Source organism: Clinocottus analis, unplaced genomic scaffold, assembly GCF_023055335.1.
Source record: "Clinocottus analis isolate CAN_PGR_092001 unplaced genomic scaffold, fCliAna1.0.p SCAF_14, whole genome shotgun sequence".
NCBI lineage: Eukaryota > Metazoa > Chordata > Actinopteri > Perciformes > Cottidae > Clinocottus > Clinocottus analis.
Window position 1 is genome coordinate 12,441,073 of NW_027175865.1, and position 12,535 is coordinate 12,453,607.

General features: G+C 43.0%; 1 protein-coding gene across 3 annotated transcripts in view; it reads left to right on the forward strand.

The window, feature by feature from the left end:
* Nucleotides 1-12,535, forward strand: part of col16a1 (collagen, type XVI, alpha 1) — a 59,623-nt gene that overhangs the window by 18,645 nt on the left and 28,443 nt on the right. For 2 of the 3 annotated variants that reach the window (XM_068575510.1, XM_068575512.1), the window contains exons 5-10: nucleotides 3,116-3,239; nucleotides 3,945-4,226; nucleotides 5,199-5,279; nucleotides 6,758-6,826; nucleotides 9,499-9,534; nucleotides 12,416-12,451. In XM_068575510.1, the coding sequence (XP_068431611.1) occupies nucleotides 3,116-3,239; nucleotides 3,945-4,226; nucleotides 5,199-5,279; nucleotides 6,758-6,826; nucleotides 9,499-9,534; nucleotides 12,416-12,451 (628 nt within the window). The remainder of the gene's footprint in view (nucleotides 1-3,115; nucleotides 3,240-3,944; nucleotides 4,227-5,198; nucleotides 5,280-6,757; nucleotides 6,827-9,498; nucleotides 9,535-12,415; nucleotides 12,452-12,535) is intronic. The other variant, XM_068575511.1, reaches the window with a different exon arrangement.

Here is a 12,535-nt window from a genome sequence, read left to right on the forward strand (position 1 = left end):
ACTGTCAAATGCAAGTGCAGGCTGCACGGTGGTGTAGTGGCTCGCATTGACGCCTCACTGCAACGGGGTCTGTGGTTCGGATCCCGGTCTGGGCGGGGTTCGGATACTGGTCTGGCAGGTCCTTCTGTGTGGAGTTTGCCTGTTCGCAGCGTGGGTTCTTTCCGGGTTCTCCGGCTTCCTCCCACAGTCCAAAGACATGCTGCATAGGTAATTCTAAATTGCCCGTAGGTGTGAATGGTTGTCTGCCCTGTGATAAACTGGCAACTTGTCCAGGGAGTACCCTGCCTTCACCCATTGACAGCTGGGATCGGCTCCAGCGACCTTAACGAGGATAAGCGGTTCAGATAATGGATGGATGGATGGATGTCAAATGTACTGATGTGAAATTGTATGTGTTAATGCCCAGTGGATTAATCCGGATGACTTCAATAATTCCCTGGCTGCTTTTTTGCTAATTAGCAAATGGTGCCATACAACATGCTACATGAATACGGCATACAGCATGTTGACATTGTCATTCTAACCAAGTTAGAAGGTGGGCATTAGCACTGAGCTTAAAGCAGCATTGTGCTTTACGCAGCCTCACAGAGCTATTATTAGCATGGCTGTACAGCATTGACTAATAGCCATCTTGGGAGTTTGGCCCCCCGTCAGTTTATCCAGTATTTATTATTTTTACATTCAGAATGTTTTTGTGCTTCTGTCTGCACAGTTATTTTTCTTCCTAAAGTTGTATATATTAGGAAAAAAAATGCAACTTCAAACAGCATTTAGCACTACAGCTTCTTTTTCAGCTCCATTTATAAAGTTAGCTCCCACCTGTTTGAAATTCCTTTCAGTGAGGTGTGAATAAGACATTGAGGTATAGAAACCGTTTCCACTGAAAGCAATTGATTCCAGCTCAGTTAGAACCCGGTACAAGGGTGACTGTACACCTCTCCAGGTGATATTCCCATCCAAACATCTGCTTTTTTAACATTAGACTTCCTCTCCCCGTCTTCCCCTGTGTTTCTCTGGCTTGCTCTGACTTTCCTCTACCGCTCTCTATAAATAAAAATAAACAACTTAAAACCAAGAGGAGCAGAAGTAACTTTCTTTCTGAGTTGGAAAAGGCTGGATCTGAATCTGTCTGGCCCGTACTGAGTGATTTATCGCCCCACTGCATGTTTGTGTATACTGTACGCATGTGTGTGTGTTTTCTCTTCTTCTTTTTTTCTCCCAGAACTCGGGATGTAAAAGGCTATGGTGAAGTACTTTTAACTTAAAAGTCAATACTTTGTGAGTGGTTTTGTGCCCTGCAGCCCATCTCACTAATCGACAGCAAAACAAACTCTACTCTCTACATCAGTTGCGCTCTTTCTTTGTCTTGCTCTCTATCTGTCTCTCTCTCTCTCTCTCTCTCTCACACACACACTTTCTTTCCATCTCTACCTACATACTGTTTCGTGCATGATTTGGAAGGGGGCATGTCACTAGAAACTCACTCTTTCAGTGCTTGCACACGCCCATTTGAGTATCTGGAGTGCCGACCAACCCACACACTGTGCAATAAGACAGCACAATCCTTTTCTTTTTCCTTTTTTTGTGTGTGGGTGGCCTAAATCAACAAGCCGTTCAGATTGTACTCCCCTTCCCATGTCACATGCAGGTTCATTAGAATATAATTCCCCCATCTGATTACCCCCCCCCCCACCCCACGCCCCCTCCGCAACCCGTCCCCCCCCCACACACACACACACACACACACAGCTTGAAAACTGTACTTTGCAAAGTTGTGCCATATTTTTGTTGTTAGCCGATCAGAGCAGACCAAAACTGAATGTTTCAGACACAGCCTGACTACTGGTAGATTCAGACAGACAGCATGACAACAACAAGGTGATTTTTGATAATTAAATCATATAAACATGTTCTAGAAACCCTGCATATGTGCGTGAACCTGAAAATGAGCATGTGATGCCTCATTTAATATCCAACTTGTGAATTTTCATATTTTATGTAAAAAAAAATGTATTTGTCCCACACCACACTTTTCTCCTCTCTCTTGTGTTTTCTTCCTCACTTTTTTTTCTACTCATCCTCTTTGTTTTGATGTCCAGTAGTCGGCTGTTTTCCCTTGGATCATCCCTTAGTCGTAAATCACTGTCACCCCACTTCTAGAAGCGGGAAACCAGCTGCCAGCCTCAACAATTGTGTGTGTGTGTGTGTGTGTGTGTGTGTGTGTGTGTGTGTGTGTGTGTGTGTGTGTGTGTGTGTGTGTGTGTGTGTGTGTGTGTGTGTGTGTGTGTGTGCGCAAAGTGAGAGAGAGCGCAAGTGAGACTATTTCACCATCTCGACGAGCATGCATTTCACATGACATGTTTGTGAACCCTTCATCTCTCAATACATCTACACACATCCATGCAGTGAATATGTGTGTGTGTGTGTATTGTGTATTTGTGTGCTTAGATGCCCTTGACCTGAGGGATGAGGCTTGCTAGATTGTATGTGCTATGAAAATGAATGCCATGGGGCTTACAGTACACACAGCGTTGTATTGTACTGCTGGCTGCATTCACAAATTTGAGGAGAAATGTAAAAAAAAGAAAAAATAATTGCGGTTTATAGAAGAATTTGACACAGGAAACGGATTACTTTGCCATTGTACTCAGTAAGACGTCAAAAACAGACATTTTAATTCAAAAGTTTTCCTAATTTGTCAAACTCTTAATTGCATGTGATGTTAGCTCCCTGCCTGGCGACCAACTGTGTTTGTCAAGAGTGAAATTAGTTTTCACAGCTTGCATATTCACATGTCAATTACAAAAATGTACAAATATACACACTATACCTGGACACTGACACATCTGCACACAACCGTTCATACTCCTGCACCGTACACAGATGTACAAACACAAACAGTACAGACACATTGATTACATTTTCAAGAAACATGCCTCGCATTGTTCATCTACACATACATTACGGTACATATCAATGTTTTATTAAGGCTGTTTTAAAACTCTATGATTCCAGCTTGTAACACAGTCGAGATGTTAGAATCTCCTTCCTGTGATTGGCATCGCTGAACGGAGGAGTGACGTGTCCTTGTTGCTTCTGCTTTCCTGTCTTCCAGTCAGGTGTTTCCTCACGGCCTTCCTGAGGAGTTCACCCTCAGCTTCACTCTGGTGTTAAAGAAGGCTGCTCTGAGAGACACCATCTACCTCTTCCAGATTTCTGATCAGCACGGATACCCCCAGGTGCAACTCCCTCTTGATTCCCTATTGCCGGGTTTTATGCCTTCCTGCATCCTTTTGCCCCGCCTCTATTTCCTCCATCACGTTTCCTTCTCTCCTCTCCTTGATCTCTTACTTTGCTATTCATCACACCTTGTGTCTACTCGTTCCTCCTGTCTCTCATCTACCTTTTGCATAGTCGTCCACTTTCCTCTTCAATTTCTTTTCTCTCGTGACACCTTTTCAATTCACTCCCCCTTTTCATTCCATGCGTCTTTTGTCCTCTCTTTATTTTCATCTGATCCCCTCCCTCGCTCGCTCCCGTCTCTCCATTGCTCTTCCCTCCATCATCATATTCTGCTCCCCTATCTCTTTCACCTTCATTGTTATTCATGTGTGTTCCATGATGAAGCACTGGAGTCCCTCAGAGTCCCCATAATCACCAAGAGTCGAGGCCAGATTTAAATACTCAATGTGTATGATGGATGAAGGCCAAGTCGCCTCATTAGGAGTGATTGATTGGCTGTACTGCCTGCGTGTGTAATTGATATGTCTTCCCCTTTACCTCATCCCTGGAACTGTGTTCTACAGCTGTGTTACAGCATGTCCATCTCACTCTTTGTGGAAACCGGCACCAGTCAGACACATTTAGATACAGTTAATTGTTCTTGTGCGTTGGCATATTAACACACAGTCCGTTGTCTAATTAGCGCTTGTGTTGAAACCCAGCTCTCCGTGGACTTCAACGGCCTCGATGGCACCCTGTCCCTTCGTGCCGGGGGCGTAGCGGCTGCAGCTGACCCGGTGAGCTGCGTTTTCACCGGGGAGGGGGTGGAGGCCCTGATGGACTTGCGCTGGCACAAGGTGGCCCTCAGCGTGCAGCGCGAAGCCGCCTCCCTCTCTGTGGACTGCAACTCCCTTGAGACCAAACCGCTGGAGCCCCGTGGAGTTCTGCCCACTGACGGGCACACTTTTCTGGGCATTCGGGCTTCGGATGCTGGGCCTGTGCAGGTATGGATATGTGTGGGGAAGAAAATACTGGAATGAGAGGAGAATCTCTAGTGTGCTTTTGATCAAGTATGCAGCGTGGGACTGCCCTTGGCCCTTGAAGAGCTTTTGATCTAGTTTAAGCTATGTAATGTAAATGTCATCTCAACTTAGGATTTGAAAGTGTGGTGACCTTTAGTCCTTCTCTGTGTGAAGAACAAACTGTAACTGGTCCATTTTGAAAGTGTTTTGAATGAACCAAAATCCCTGGGCCATTGACAGTGTTGAGTATTGATGTGCTGCATAATACAATTTAATAAACCCTCCGTATTGACCTTCTTTTTTTTTTTAACAAACCAGGCATTTCCCACAACCCCGTGTTGGACATGAACAGAGTAAAACAGTTATAATGAACCAATTATCCATAAAGGCACATGATCTGAACTCAATCCTTCTCTTCATGCATGTTATTTTTATAGTCACATTTGCGTGTATGTTTATGTAGGTGCATTTTTGTATTATTTTAAAATGTAGGCTATGCCCCTGAAGTTCTGTTTTTTTTTTTTTTTTTTTGGAGGCAATCTCATTCAGTACTGATTACAAAAGTGTGTGGATTATTGGGAGAATGTGCCTGAGGTGAGCCAGGACTATTAATGCTGAATAGATCCAGTAATCCAGGCATTTAGTTTGACGATCCATTAACCAGCCCAGTTAGAAAGCAGGCAGGGTAATTTGTTAGCGCAGAAAGGAAGTGTTTAAACACACACACACACACACACACACACACACACACACACACACACGCGCGCACACACGCACGTAAAGCTTTAGACAAAGTGCTTTCCTAATACTTTATATAAATGTGAATTTAATTGGCTTTCCATCTTGCTCACTACCTCCATTTAAAACATATTTAGATTATTAACCAAACAAAACAGAGGACGTGCGGATACCTGCTCGATAGATGTATTGATCTCTTTCTCTCCCTCACCTTAGATGGACATTCAGCAGGTGATGCTGTACTGTGACCCGTCCCTCGCCATTCAGGAAGCTTGCTGTGAGATACCTGGAGCAAGGGTGAGTGTGGCAACCATCATTGACGGATTAAAAACAATGATTAACGATACCAATGAATGTGTGCGGAGTGGAGACTTTTCACACCCGCTCCACACTGAATTATCTGAATTATTTACGAATCATCCTATATAATCATAAAAGATAAACCTGCAATTTAAAGGACAAGTGCGACATGTTAGGATTTATAGATATTCCATTATCGGGGGTCAGAAAGAAAAACAAAAGATAGTTTTTGATATGCAGGGAGGTTACTTACTAGACTCAATCCGTCACTTGACTTCGACGGGCTTTTTCATTTCTGTGAAAACAAAATATCCTCCAGAAACTTTTTTTTAAACAGGGTATTATGTATACAAACAGTTTAAAATAATTCCATTGTATGCAATTATGTTACATCAACTGCAGTTTGCCGATGCGGTTTGTAGTCCTAAAGTGTGACTACAAGGCTGACTGAAAGTATCACTTTCTTCTTCTTTTCAGCCTCAGAAATGGCATTTTCTTCAGGATTTCTGTATCTTTCTCTTTCTTTCTCGTGCCTATTTACCTCTTCTCTTGATGTGTATTTTTGTGCCGTTATTGTTTGCAGGCTTCAGAGAAATATAAAACAGATTTATTGGACCTAAATACAACAGCATGTTCTGTTAGACAGAGAAAAACAGAGCGAGTGGTTCTTCACTTCAGGTATGGGGAGAACTGCAAACAGCCAGTTCTTAGGTTTATTTATAAGCTGAAGGTATTTTTGCGCTCAGCCAACTTTTTGTCAGAATTCTCCAGGGTGTCTGTGCTTGCGTGTCTGTGCGTGCATGTGTTTCTTCTTCATTACCAAATACATTTTTTGAAGAGAGACACAAATTCGGTGAGAAGTTCCATCAGAAGTTTGAAACTGAGGAGTCCTCTGGAGGCAGGACTGAATGCTGTGGAATTGTTGATTAGAGCGTTTTGAGGAAGGAAACCGCTTCTGCCTTGCTCAAGGCGTTTGTGCTGCAGGGCTCCCCTGCAAGCAGCGTTTAAGTTGGAAATGAAAAGTGGAGGAGCGTGTGCACCTCTGCACTGTTGGCACTCGCTCGCATGCTCACACACACGACGCCCGTAGCTTCTTGAAACACAAAGCACAGATAGAACCGCTCGTTGTCAATTGTTCTGTCATTGTGGTCTGACTGCGACGGTGTGTGAGACATTACACGGAACAGAAATGAGACATTTGAGCTCAATAGCACTGCGGTAATGATCCTCTGCTTCTGTTCATCAAACCATTAATTACATGGCATTATTTGGATTGAGCTGCTAGCATGGCCATAGTCTCAGTTTGACAATTTCCATTATTCTTTGAATAAAAATATTGGAATATACAGTAAAGCATGAAGCTAAAAGGTTGGATTTTTTTTTTTTAATGTCCGGCGCAGAGAAGCGTTGTAGGATTTAGGTGGAAAATCACTATTTTCTTTTACCCTGTCTCAAAGTCTGTTGTATATTTTCAGTGCCCAGCAGATGCTTCTAAGACCCGCCGTGCTGCAGAGAATGACCTGTTGGAGAACACTTTTAATCAGGTAAATCCACAAATGCACACATATATGTTACCAATGCAAAACACACGTGGTCACACACAAACTCCCTATACAAACGTATACACACAACTACTTCATGTACAGTGTCACACACTAAAAAATACGGTTCAGTTAAGTCTGCTGGTAGCAATCTTTCACTGTGTCCTCGGGCCGCGCCGAAAGCATGACAAATAGAGCCTTAAGCAACACATGGGTGGCATTTTTTAAACAAATGACCATCGTGTTTTTTTAATGCTGCCTGATGCATGACGTTCGACCAGTATAACTTAAAAGAAATGTATTTTTTGTTTCCACAGTCGCTTCTTTCATTATTCATAATAATGGGATCTATATCCAATTATCTATTCATTACGGCCTGTTGTTTATCTTGTGGAGGGCTGGTGTTAACTTCGAGCTCTGGCAGACTTAGGACACAGTAATCAATCCCTTAGGTGCTTTCAGCCAGACTCGGTTAAAATAACTCCGGCATGCCGTCTCTCTCTGTCATTCTTTCTCACTTTCTCCTCTGCTATTAGTTGCACACTGACTGTTTTGACACGTGTTCATTATAATGTTTATCCTCACAGTCCAATATTCCGTACCTGGTTATGTTCCCACCATCTTCCTTACAGATGTGTACCTGCCATGAATGCAGCCCAGACTCGTTTCTGTACTCATTTTCTTATTTCTTTTCCTATTATCTACCCCGTCTCCTTTGTCTTTTTGCCCTATTTCCCCAGCATGCTCATACATGCACAGACTAACTTCAGTGGTTTCTATTTTTATCTGCATGTTCTCTTTGTACACAGTATCTGTATATATGACAAACATAATCCCAAATTCCAGTGTGCAGGCCAGATGTTGCTGAGCCGAAGCACTGCTTTCATTAAACTAAGCCTCACTGAGTGGCAGTGTATTAAACTCTGCTTACGTGGAATGTTAGGTGTTCTGGATATGGAAAGAGTGATTTGCATTATTGGCAGTGAGAGGAGGGTAAGCTGGGGTCAGCTTTTGGTAAAATAGCATTTATGTGCATGTATATGCCTTCGTTAAGCCAGTAACATACATTATTCTCCCTTTTTCTCCTTAAGTAGCCTGAGAGGTTATACACATGAAAGCCTTTTTACAGGTCTTAATGACTACTACTGCATATGTGAAAGAAAGTTGTATTAACCCTTTTGTGGCTCCATAAGTCGCATACATTGTGATTTAAGAAGTGATGTCACTGGAATCACTGTCGTTTGTGTCTGAAGACGACTAAAATCCTTCTCATCTCTGCTTGAGGCTGCTTTAGCTTAACTACTAGCGTAACACACCTGAATGTCTCACTGAATGGTTGGTCGTTGTAGGTAAAGAATGTGAAATCTGTGTTTCTGCTGCATTGATATTGGCTTTTAAGCGTTCGTAGTAATTCTGATAATTATACAGCAGTACTCCTTTTATAGCAACACTTGAAGCAAGGGTTGGATTGCAAGACCGATACCACATGCTAAACAACCTGCTTTTGCAAATGCCAGTGAAATCAGGTTTGGTGCCATCGCTTGTCTCTGGGTTCGGGTCACAGCAGTAACTGTCTTCCTGAGGTGCGACGAACCTCACCCACACTTTTTGTTTCTCATCTTGCAGCACTGGGAACTTCTTTTTCTTCTTTCTTTCAGCCCAACTCCCAGCTGAACGGTCATCTGATCCTCAGAGGATCCACAGGCGTCTTTGTATTTCATTCTCAGGTCTCAGCGTGTTTCTACTTGACTTTTATGTTGAAGTCCAAAACCAGCTGGAGAATGTCTTCTCTCTTCTTCCCTTTGCTGAAACGCTTCCATATTTCGCCGTCTTCTAACTTGCCGCCTTCAACAAATTGTTTCCGTTCAGCTTTCCAGTCATTCCTCCATGTTTCTTGCCGTCAACTCTTTTTTTTTGTGCGTGACTTGTAACGCTGTGCCTCTCTTCATTAGCCTCTGTGCTCATGGGGAACTGTACTTCTCTTTTTCCCTCTGCTCATCCTCTTTCATGTCTTTTTTCACTCAGAATAAAGAAGAACTGTTAATGAGCCGTGTATGAAACCAAAATGGCTCTTATTTCTCCTTTCCTTGTTGTCTATCTGATGCAATGCATTGTAATGGCAACAATGTTAAGAGGGATGCACTCCACATGCAACAGGAAACAACAGTGTGCTAAAGATGTCATATGATGTGGATTTTTTGGAGCCATTCCTGGGAACATTTTTGGTTCCTATGAACTGCAGCAGAGCTGCAAGCGACTGTGAATAGAAACTATATGTTCGAAGGTTTGAGAGGAATTTTGAACATTTAGATACGTACATTTCTTGATACAAATTGGGCGAGAGTCAGGGCTGAAACAAGAACTAGGTTACAGTGCTGTCAAAATGGAGAAAACCAGACTGAATACTATTTCTGTGAATGCTCTTCAAAGCTATTGGATTCAGCGTGTCTGAATATGATTTGAGCGAGTTTTGGCCATGAAACTGTCAGTATTAGTGTCTAAACATAGACGGAGACAAATTTTGGACCAATGTGAAGCCAAAACATTTAGTAATAATGAGGTCATGTTCAGATATGATGTGAAAGAAAAAAGGCTTGACTATTTTTCCTTCTCCCCCTCCTCCCTCCCTTTCTTTCGTTCTTTCAATTCTCTTGTCGTTTCTTTCGATCTACCAGCAGGAGATTTTTGCCTCAAAGGATCTGGCAGACAAAGTAAGCCTCACATTTCACACACAAACACACACTTTATTTTAAAGTATTGGATTTCTAATGCGTCGTGTGAGGCAGCACGGGGGTTCAGACCAAGACGGTCGCCTCTTGAGCAAGAAGCCTCAAGCTCCCTCAGCCTGAACACATGCAGTGGAGTTGGGGCCTCAAAACTCATATGTAGGGTCTAGGAAGCATATGGAGAGATAAATCAATGTTTTGCCTTTTATGTTGTGTGTATGCATGTTGTGCAAGGGGGGACATAAATAGTATATCTATTCCCCTCTCCCCATACATGTATCCAGCATGCTGACTGATTTACACCTCATTATGTGCTGGGCCTCAGTCGGGAGTTGCTGCAGCCTATTCATTTTATCATTCGCCTACAATGGGCATGCTCTGTTCACAAATAGAATATGAAACTCCAGACGCTTCATTATGTTGCTCTTGCGTGTGCTTACTAATGCAGCTGGCCACACCCCCTCCCTCCCTGACTTCCTCAATGTAGGTTATTACCTGAGTTGGAGAACTCGGTGTGCCGCTGCCACTGGGGCGAACGCTTGCAAAGGAGCAACATTGACTTTTCTTCTGTTCTGTGAATTTAATGTGGACAAATTACACAGGAGAGGCTTTTTTTTTTTTTTTCTTCTATGGCACGGTACCCAAAGGAATTCATTATCAATACAACCTGTCAACCCCGTAGCACCATTTGCAACACAAAAAAACAACACATATCTCCAAGCAGGCCCATGTGTTAATGCGATAATGGGAATACATGCTCTGAATAAGAGGGGGATTTGGCTTCTGCTGCACAATCCTAAAGCTCAGTTAAAAACCAATATTCATGTCACTGTTCATGTCTTGCTGCTTCAGCTATTCCTCTATAGCGTGTTCTGCTCCATAAGTGTCTTCATGGTGATGTGAGTCAGAAGGCTCACCAGGAATCTATTAGTACAACGGGCTTTTCCATAAAGTTTCAGCATTTATCTTTTGGCATTGGAGGAAGAGTCAGAGGAAGTAATGCTTTTGAGAAAGTGGCACTTAAACCCAAGTGGAATTGTTTTTACATATATTTAAACATACATCCCGAGCAAGTACTAATGTATGTTTATGCTGTAATTCAATATTTATTAGTGCTGGATATTGTGCTTGATCTGTCAAGTCCTGGCAGCCAGAGAGACAAATCCCCCCTCCACTCCTCAAAAAAATGAGCCCATTGGGATGTTTAATACCAAAAAAACTAGACTGAACGACATCATTTTGGCGCTAACATACAGCCTGTCATTTGAGATGTCAATGCTCATAAATGAGCATGGATGTTGGCATGCATGTAGAATTACCACCTGTGTGTTGGGATGTCGGATGTCAAAACGTGAGCCTATTTATTTACATGTGAATTACTCAATGTGGCACTACATACATGGCATATTTGTGCCTAAACAAAACCTTGTACCTGGGTGTCAATTTAATAGACTAATACACTAAAGGGTGCACACGTCGGTATTTAAATATCGTCAACAGATAAAGTAGTGTTGCGTGATAATGATTGCTTGTGGTGCGTGAGGTGATGCAGATGCAAAACATCTGGAAGGAGGAACCAACAGCCAGGGGAAAGAGAGAGAGAGAGAGAGAGAGAGAGGTCGAAGGATGACTGATGGTCCTGCACATAACCTTAGTGAAAAGAGAGGAGGACAAGAAAGAGCAAAAAGGGGGGAGAGAGAGAGGAAGGTGGTTCCTCATGTGTTTGTGGAACAACAAACATTTAGAGAGTTAGATAGATGCTGTTGGTTTCAAAGTATGAACAGTCTAAATACACCAAAACCCGATGGGTATTCTAACTTACTATGCAGTGAGCATGGTATGTATGATCCGTGGAGATTCTCATGTCTGCTCTTTTAAGTGAGAGTAGTAAAGACGGCGTAATGCGCTCGTCTCCAAGGATGCACAGCGAAAGTGTTCTGCCCTTTCGCAACAATGCAACTTTTCCATTATAAAGGCTGAATGTAGATAATAAACAATAAAAGCACGGCTGCTGAGGTTTTAAGTGGAACTCTATCAGGACTTGACTCAGCTCACAGCCAGACAAGAGCTCGGAACAAGTGACTCGTCATCGCAGCCGGTCGAGCCAGCCATTGATAGATTTGTAGCTCGTAGGAAGGATGGTGGGGAGGCGGAGGGAGGAGAAGCGGGAGAATTACACATTGTCTCTGCGCTGTTACTACCGCCCTTTTGGCATAACGGCAAGCTCACAGTCACTGCTTCAATATATGCAAACTTTCTGGCGTTCAAAAGCATGACTCCCAGAAACACCGGGTGGGGGGATTCAGCTTTAATTACTCGCTTCTGTCAAGGAAAAAAACAGAAAGGCTTTGGTTATTTCGAATGGTTATCCTTATTTGGTATGTGCTTGAATGTGTGTGCCCTCCTGTGAGGAGCAGCTGGTCTCCTCACTCCTGTGCGGTGGGAATCCGACTTTCCTATTGATCTCCGTCTCCCACGGGATCCGCCTGTGTGTTTTCTGAGTGCATTTCGACGTGTTTGTGAGTGTGTGCGACAGCTCGCCAACCTCCCATCCTTCTTAGCTGGGTGCTGTAGCAGCACAGGAGTTTAGCACAGTTTTGTTTTGTGTAACAGTGTCACCACCTGGAGAGTACATGAATTACAACTCATTTTACTTTACAAACTTGTACTTGTGACGCGTTCATTGAATATCCAACATAATAAGAATGTTGCTCTGTCTATGTGTGTGCAATTGTGCTGGTTGTTTATTTCTGAATGGGGAAGGAAATGTAATCCCTGGCTTTACATTCACGTCGTTCTATTAGAACATGTGTTACGTAGGCCACTGCAGAGTGTGTAACTGTGCATGTTTGTATGTGTGTTGCAGGCAATTGCTGGCTTTAAAGGGGAAAAAGGCGAAAAGGTGAGTATGAAAGACACAATGCATACAGACACACAAATCTGTGTGTGCGCGTGGATGTGTAATCAGACTAACGGAATGTGTGAC